The sequence below is a fragment of the Eucalyptus grandis genome, chromosome 10 (assembly GCF_016545825.1).
Source record: "Eucalyptus grandis isolate ANBG69807.140 chromosome 10, ASM1654582v1, whole genome shotgun sequence".
NCBI classification, from domain to species: Eukaryota; Viridiplantae; Streptophyta; class Magnoliopsida; order Myrtales; family Myrtaceae; genus Eucalyptus; species Eucalyptus grandis.
The window spans coordinates 25684374-25693537 of NC_052621.1; the positions used below are offsets into that span (position 1 = coordinate 25684374).

The 9164-nt window shown below is 44.8% G+C and overlaps 1 protein-coding gene across 1 annotated transcript; it reads left to right on the forward strand.

Moving 5' to 3' along the window:
* Positions 1–4043: 4043 nt before the first annotated feature.
* Positions 4044–4981, forward strand: LOC120289011 (18.1 kDa class I heat shock protein-like). The gene has a single exon (XM_039303412.1). It carries the CDS (start codon positions 4139–4141, stop codon positions 4625–4627), a length of 489 nt encoding a protein of 162 aa, XP_039159346.1. The 5' UTR covers positions 4044–4138; the 3' UTR covers positions 4628–4981.
* Positions 4982–9164: the final 4183 nt, after the last annotated feature.

A 9164-nucleotide genomic window follows, 5' to 3' on the forward strand; every position in this document is an offset into this window, starting at 1 on the left:
TTAGAAGAAAGTGGAATACCTATACGAATGTTCTATATTGATTAGGGATGAGCGGTTCTGGTTCCTTAGAGGTTCCGCTTAGATCCTAGAACTTACTATCAGGTACAGATTTCTCATTTTTTGGAACCTATAACTTATCCTGTCACAGGTTTCAAGGTTGATTTTAGGATCCAACATGTTTTTTTTTTTTTTCATTTTTAATTAAACAAAGCGAAAATGAACGCAATAATAATAAATGAGCTTGTCATTCATCAAAGAGAATACACAAAACTATCAACAGAAGAAAAGGAATTCTTGGCAAGAAATTCAACTAGATAAAAGTAAGGATGAATGAATCTAAGTTACATACAAGTTCCACTTGAAACTTGAAACCTACCCGTTGGAACATGTACCTCATTTTTTTAGAACTAGAAATCTACCTTGCATATCCTAGAACTTGGAATCTATTCTATCGTATGTTTCAAGGTCTACCTAGGTCCCACTTATATTATTATATGAACGATTACAATTCACTAATCATAACTTATATTTAGATATATGAAAAATATGAACATTAATAAAGTAAAAATCTTAGCCACAAAATGGAAATTTGGATTAGTGTTTTCATATTATATACTCATTATCGAATAACATAGAATATTGGAAGATCACACGGAGATATGAATCAAGAAAAATATTAAAACTTACTTTAGGTTGTAGGTTACAGGTTTCAGGTTGTAGGTTCTAGGTTTCTCCAATTAAGAACCTAGAATCTACTCGTTGAAACAAATTTATCATTTTTTAGAATTTGGAATCTATCTTGCATATTTTGGAACTTGCATACTTTGGAACTTGAAACTTATAGGTTTTCATCGGTCCTCACTCGTCCAGTTCTCAAATTCTAGATTCTATGATGAAACCATGCTTGCCCCTAATATTGACAACCTTGATCTCTTGTCATTTGGCATTTTCATTTCTTTGTCGCACTTTCATTCAACGGTGAAAAATGAAGAGTGCATGCTGCTGGCGAGGGACCATAAAGACACTCCTCTTTTCCTTAAAGTTTATGAAAGAATAGCTTGAGAATGAGGACTGACTGATGAATTTTCCCGTTCTGACAAGCCAATGATGGTAAAATCGGACTCTTAGGCATTATTTGGTAACATTCAAACAGTGCATGATTTTGATTTTTCATTCTCAGAATTAGTTTGGGACGAGAATTGCGTTTGGTAAAATTTTTCTTCCCGGGAACAAATTTGTTCCAAGAATCAGTTTGGGACGAGAATCAAGAATAAAAAAAAAAAAGTTGATTCTTATTTTGGAAACAAATTTGAGAATCAAAACTCTTCTTTTTCTCTTTTCTTCTTCTTTATCGACCGCCATCCCATGATCGCCACTCGCCGTCCACCGCTGGTCGCTGCTGCCCGCCGCCACCGGTGCCGCTGCCCGCCGCCGGTAGCCAGCGACCGGTTCGGCAAGCTCACTAGGCTAGGGCGAGGTTTGGTAAGCTCGCCGTAGCCAAGCGGGCCTCGCCCAGCTGCCGGCGGGGTCGAGCCGATGAGGGTCGGTGATCGGCCTGAAGAAGAATTAGAATAGGAGAAAAAAAAAAGAAAAAAAAAAAGGAAAAAAAAAGGAAAAAAGAAAAAAGAAAAAAAAAAAAAAAAAAAAAAAAAAAAGAAAAAAAGGAAAAAAAGAAAAAAAAAAAAAAAAAAAAAAAAAAAGGAAAAAAAAAAAAAAGAAAAAAAGAAAAGAAAAAAATGAAAAAATGAAAAAAAATTATTTAAAAATTAAAATAAATTGATTTGGAACAGTAATCAATGAACACGGTACCAAATGCAATTCTATTTCAAAATCAGAAATTTTGTACAATTACTAAACGCCTTCTTTTACTCAGAATCAATCTTGGGAACAGAATAAAAAATAATCATTTATAATCAGAATTTGTTCCCGAGAACATAATCATTATCAAACGCACCCTTACTATCACGATTTTCTTGTATGGAATCTTCTATGGTCCATCAGATTAATGGATTCTGAGGCCATAACAAATCTTAACCGCCTACATTTGTGTAACCTCTATACAAAATGTTGTGATACACTAAAATTTGAAGGCAATCACGATAATAGGCAAGATACTCTTCATTGAATTCGGTGATTGTTGACCGTTACAAAATCTATTCCAAATGATCCTTAGAAACACCCTATTCTATGATCTCTTGAGGGACTAATCTCTCATCAAATCTCATTGCGTTCGAGTTATTTAGTCCTAAACCTTTTAATAATTTACCAATTTACTTTTTAACCTTTCAATTGTGATAATTTAGTTCTGAAGTATTTGGTAATTTGCTAAGATATTCATTTCTATGCATCATTATTCTACTGACTTATACATCTTCGCTTGAATAGTTACATATTTTCATACACGACAATATTTTTTCTGATGTGTTCCACATGCTTTTTATAATTTATTTAATATAGTGCATTGGATTTTCAAATATGTGACTTAACTAATGCTCGTGGTATAATTAATAATTATGTCAGAAAAACCGATTTCGTATTTTCAAAAGTAAAATATTCAGAACCCCTTTGATTTGGTGATTTTTCCTCGTGGCCTCGCGTTTAATGTATTTTTAGCGTTACATAAATACCCCCACTGTCCAATCAGATGATTAGGGATTTAGGAGGATACTTGCACATATATGGGGGGGAAGGAACTCGTAGAAAATGACGACAGCATGCAAGAGAAAAGAAAGTATTTTATGTGATTATTACAGTATGATCGTGAGGATGTGGTGAAATCGACCTTTTATAATTAGTTGCATGAATTTTATCTTAGTTGACGTCATGCCTATTGCATTTTCACTTTTAACTGACTTGTTACACCACTTGTTGTTGCCAGGTAATGTAATCGATGATGGCGTAATCATTGTGTACGATGGCATGGGCAGAAGTAATGATAACTTTTTGAAATTATTGAAGATGGAATTGTGGAAAGTGAAATAATGAAAACGAGATTTGGTTAAAATTTAACGACTATACTCGCTATTGGCTTTTTCAATGAAGAAAAGGAACGTCTGAGAAAAAGACCGTGAGTACTTTGGCAAAATACCATTGCTGTAACATTATTGGCCCAGTGTCATTACCTATTAGCAAAATACCATATTTTCCTTACAGATGGTATTTCTCTAAAAGTATCCGTTTGATTGGTGGAAAGATAAACATGATTCGACCAATTAAACTATAAGCCCATATGGATCTCTACATGCAATTCGCTTACTTTGGCAAGAGTGGACGGAAAGAGTAGGCCTTTGCTCTATTTGCTTCTTCCTCTTTTCAGAAATGAACAATTGCAAAAATGATTTTCTTTTATTATTTTATTAATGATAAAATAATAGAATAAAGAGATAGATAGCCTGATTTTATTCCGATCGATCGAAAGAGTAGGAATGGTTAAAGAGGAAATCTCCTCTTTCTATTTATTGATGAGACAATTATTGATTTCTTGCCTAATCTAAATAATAGAAGTTCCTTTTTATTTTCATAATGTCAGCGAGAGTGTTGATTCCGTGCATTAAAATCATAGGTCCTGTTGTGACTTCCCTCTTGTTTCAACACTAGTTGGTCATCTACTAATTTGATAAACTGGTGGGATGATTTCAAAATTGAATTCACTTTGTTGACGGTGCAATTGACTAGCTTATGAATTTTGATTCAATGTATAGTGTGGTTCATGAATTTTAACTCAATATGTAATGTGATTTTCGAACTTTTGATTTGTTTAATATAAATTTTGAATTTTTAGTAAATATCCAATTTAATCCTTAAATATGAGAAAATATTTAATATTATACTTTCGTTCATGTGTTTTAATTGACCAACCAGGATCTGGTGTTGCTGGAAAAGTACTGGCGAGGCCCAGTCCGCAGTTTCCAGATGGACCAACCGGGTTCGCCATTTCGCTTGAACGTTCGTCCGCCGAAGCTCGGAAAGACCGCGAAGGTACGAGAATGATCCTCTCTTTCCTATTTAACTCCCAACTTCCCTGCCCAACCCCTAGCGTTGAACGATAGCAATTCTCATAATCTAATTCAAGCATTCTATCGGACACTTTGTCAACTCAGTCTCACGTTTTCATTGGTAACCCAGCAAGGCAACAACCATGTCGCTCATCCCAAGCTGGTTCGGCGGCCGTCGCAGCAACGTTTTCGACCCTTTCTCCCTCGACCTCTGGGACCCCTTCAAGGACTTCCCTTTCCCTTCCTCCTCCCTCTCTGCCTCTAATTTCCCTCGAACGTTCCGGGAGAACGCCGCCTTCGTGAACACGAGGATCGACTGGAAGGAGACCCCGGAAGCCCATGTGTTCAAGACGGATCTCCCCGGGCTCAAGAAGGAGGAAGTCAAGGTGGAGATTGAAGACGACCGGGTGCTCCAGATAAGTGGCGAGAGGAACGTGGAGAAGGAGGACAAGAACGACAGGTGGCACCGGGTGGAGAGGAGCAGCGGCAAGTTCATGAGGAGGTTCAGGCTGCCGGAGAACACGAGGATGGATCAGGTGAAGGCATCGATGGAGAACGGGGTGCTCACCGTGACTGTTCCCAAGGTGGAGGAGAAGAAGCCTGAGGTCAAGGCCATTGAGATCTCTGGTTGAGAGATGGTGAATCTGCGGTTGGCGCGACGACTTGTGTATACATGTACGCAGAGTGAGTGTCTGCGTGTGCTGTCTGCTGTCTGCTGTGTGGCTTTCGCATGTCCTGAGTTGAGTTGGCCTGAGTTGGGAGTCTCGGTCCTCGTCTCTGATATGGCGGTGTAATAGGTTGGAAATATGGCGATGTAACATAACTATAGTAACTTCTGTTTTATGTGATATCGGTTCCTCAAAATCTTTCGGTTTTCTCGCCTTTCGCTTCCCCATTCAGCACCGAATTACGGCCTTGTCCCAAGGGACTTAATTTAGTTCTTTTTTGGGATGGTTAATTCATTCTCTTGGAAGGATTCCTGTGAAGTGCAAGTGTTGTACTCGCAGGTTGTGATCATTTGTTTTTTTTTTTTTTTTTTTCCAATTGGGTTTGGGGTACCTGCAAATTGCATTGAGAGAAGCTGACAACTTTCGGGATGAAACGAGGCTGAGAACCATGATTCTCCTTTTGAGCTCAGCGCGAGCTGCAGGGTTTCTTATGCTGCATTGTATTGGGTTTGTCAGATAACATGACTAGATATCCCAACGAGTTTTTTTTATTTCCGCTTGATCGTCATCAAATCAAAGATAACAAGATCAGATATCCTTGTGTCACGGCCCGAAAGTTAGCATGTCCAAGAGGGTTCCATGGCATGGGCGTGACACGTGATGAACCTCGACCTATGTTCCCGAGATGTAAAGTATTCTCCTAGGGGCGGGCGATACTGTATTTGTACGCATACGATATAAATGCGAGTAGCTGGTAGTTGGCTATAAATGCCGGTGGTTGGTAGATGGGGAGGTGCAATCTCCACCGTTAGATCTAAGGGAGATCTACGGTTGGGGTTTGCCTTATACTTGTATATAAATGGGTGTCCTCCCTCATTGTATTCTCATTCACAAGATATATGAAAATCCAGAGCTTCTCTCTCATCAAGAGTTTCTCTCTCTAGAAGTTCCTTGTGAGTCAAGTGTGAAAGGCTGCTTAGGGGTAAAACCTTAAGGCCGCACGGGTGAATCGAGAGTTGATCGATCGGCCCGTGACAAGTGGTATCAGAGCTGATTTGCGATCCAAGCGCAAGTGCAGTGGCTGATCCACGATCTGATGAGGCGCTTGCCATGGGTGGTGACTGCGCTGATCGTGGGCGGAACGCCGAGAAAGGTGGTGCCAAGGGGAAGAAGAACCGTGGTGCTTCGAGTTCTAGGGATCCAATGGGGGATCTTGCACAACGGATGGCGAAGCTGGAGTTGTTCGTCACCGATGTCCAAGGATCGGTCGATGACCTGACCCAGACCGTGGACGGAGTCGATGCCGGAAGAGAGGAGCTGGTTGCGGATGTGCAAGAGCTCAAGACCGGCATGGGAGAGCTCTGCCATGAGTTGCTGGGGACCCCGCAGGAGGAACTGACACAACAGTGCGAGCCCTTGGAGGCCATGATGGCGGCCATGCGCGCAGAGATTGCAGAGCTTACGGGTAAGCTCGCTGAAGCACAAGCTGCACGCGTGAACGGTGTCATCACGGTGCAAGGTCCACGGGTGGACACGCCGAAGCCAAAGGAATTCCGGGGCTCGCGGGTGGCCAAGGACGTGGACAACTTTCTGTGGTACATGGAGCGATACTTCCAGGCCATGGGAATCAACGACGACCAAACACGAGTAAACACTACATCTATGTACTTAGTGGATAGTGCTTTGTTGTGGTGGCGTCGTCGGTCGGATGATAGGTGCGGGATTCCTATCACGACCTGGGTTGGTTTCGTCGAAGAGTTCCGACGGAACTACTTCCCCGCTTATGCGGAGGAGGAAGCTCGTGACGAGCTGAAGCGTCTCGAGCAGAAGGGCGGTGTGCGCGACTACATCAAGCGGTTCTCGGAGTTGCTACTCCAAATCCCCTCGATGAATGAAGTCGATGAATGGGTGGTCTCAAGCCATGGACGAAGCAAGAGTTGAAGCGGTACAACGTGGGAGATCTCACTACGGCCATGACCGTAGCCGAGTCGCTCGTGGAGTACAAGGCGTCGCCTTCCACATCCCGACCGGACACCCGTCCAAGGGATAAGGGCACTAGTGGGGGAGATCGGGGTAGATTCAACAATCACCCGACTGGAGCTAGACCGCCGAATGGCCCTCACCCTCACCGGCCTAATGCGGGACAAAACGGAGGTGGGCAAAGGAAGGTACGCTCGTATAGCTGTTTCTTTTGCGACGGTCCGCACATGGCGCGGGATTGCCCGAACAAGGCCAAGCTGGCTGCCCTTTGCAAAGAGGACGAGTCTAGGGAGGAAGCGCGGTTGGGATCGCTGCGACTCCTTAGCACGATCAAGGCCAAGAAGGCGAAGGAGCCTAAGGGCTTGATGTTCGCGAACGTGAAGATCGGAGTGACCACGATGAGTGCGCTCGTGGACACGGGAGCATCCGACATCTTCATCTTGGAGGAGGCCGTGAAGAAACTTGACCTACGGGTTGAGAAAGGAGCCGGTTGGCTCAAGACCGTGAACTCGAAGGAAGTCCCTGCAATTGGGGTTGCAAGGGACGTGGAGTTACAACTCGAATCATGGAGAGGCAAGGAGACTCTAGAGGTAATTCCACCTGACAACTACGATATTGTCATTGGAATCAAATTCCTAGATAGAATCCATGCGGTTGTAGTCCCGTTTGCCGAGTGCATATGCGTGTTGGACAAGAGTAGCCAATGCATGATTCCGGTCCATCGTGAGCCGGAGCGTGATCGGAAGATGATCTCGGCCATACGACTCACCAAAGGAGCAAGGAAGGGAGAGGTGACCTTCCTGGCGGCCTTGAAGATTGAGGACGACAAGGGTGAAGGGAAGGAAGTCCCGACGGAAGCAACCCAAGTCCTCAACTCGTTCAAGGATGTCATGCCTTTGGAGCTGCCGAAGAAGCTGCCACCCAAGAGGGAGGTGGATCACCGGATCGAGCTTGTGCTTGATGCTCGACCGCCTGCTATGGCGCCTTACCGTATGGCGCCACTCGAGTTGGAAGAGTTGAGGAGGCAACTCAAGGAGCTGCTCGATACGGGCTACATACGGCCATCAAAAGCCCTGTTCGGTGCACCGGTCCTGTTCCAAAAGAAGCACAATGGGTCACTCTGGATGTGCATTGACTACCGGGCGCTGAACAAACTGACTGTGAAGAACAAGTACCCGATCCCGCTCATTGCGGATCTCTTTGATCAACTTGGGGGAGCTCAGTGGTTCACCAAGCTGGATCTTCGATCGGGATACTACCAAGTTCGGATCGCCGAAGGGGACGAGCCAAAGACTGCCTGCGTGACGCAGTATGGATCCTATGAGTTCCTCGTGATGTCGTTCGGGCTGACCAATGCTCCGGCCACCTTCTGTACAATGATGAACAAGGTATTCCACCATTTCCTAGATCGGTTTGTAGTGGTTTATCTAGATGATATTGTGATCTATAGTCGGACGTTGGGAGAGCATGTCGAGCATCTGAGGCAAATCTTCCAAGTCTTGCGAGAGAACGAGCTATACGTCAAGCGCGAGAAGTGTGCCTTCGCCCAAAAGGAAGTTCCGTTCCTGGGGCACATCGTCGGGGGTGGACGTGTGCGCATGGACAAGGCAAAGATTCAATCGATTGTCGAATGGGAGCCGCCGACAAAGGTACCTGCGTTGAGGTCGTTCTTGGGCCTCACCAATTACTACCGACGATTCGTGCGGAGTTACTCGAGCATCACCGTGCCACTCACGGATCTTCTAAAGAAGGAGAAGGCGTGGGAGTGGACGGATCGATGCCAAAGAGCCTTCGACCGATTGAAGACCGCCATGACTGAGGAGCCGGTGTTGGCATTGCCCGACTACACCAAGCCGTATGAAGTGGAGACTGACGCATCGGATTATGCCATAGGAGGTGTCCTTATGCAAGATGGCCATCCAGTGGCGTTTGAGTCTTGAAAGCTGAACGATACCGAACGACGGTATACCGTTCAAGAGAAGGAGATGACCGCGGTGGTCCATTGCCTCTGGACGTGGAGACAATATCTCCTGGGATCAAAGTTCGTCGTAAAGACGGACAACGTGGCCACGAGTTACTTCCAGACCCAAAAGAAGTTGAGTCCGAAGCAAGCTCGATGGCAAGATTTTCTGGCGGAGTTCGACTACACGCTAGAGTACAAGCCGGGGAAGGCCAACTCCATGGCAGACGCGTTGAGTCGAAGGACGGAGCTGATGAGCCACACGGTGAGTCGACCGAGCTGCCCTTGGGTCGACTGCATCAAAGAAGGGCTGGAGCATGATCTAAGAGCCCAAGCTCTCATCGGGTACGCCAAGGAAGGTAAGACCCGACAGTCTTGGTGTGAGGACGAGCTCCTCTACACCAAGGGAAGGCGGTTGTATGTGCCTTTCTATGGGAAGCTAAGGAAGGAGATCTTGCGCGAGTGCCATGACTCGAAGTGGGCGGGTCATCCAAGGATCCACCGCACGTTGGCCCTCGTCGAAGATCGGTATTATTGGCCACAAATGCGCGACGACGTGGA

Coding starts and splice junctions, on each gene's coding strand:
- LOC120289011 (XM_039303412.1), top strand. CDS start 4,139: ATGTCGCTCATCCCAAGCTGGTTCGGCGGCCGTCGCAGCAACGTTTTC.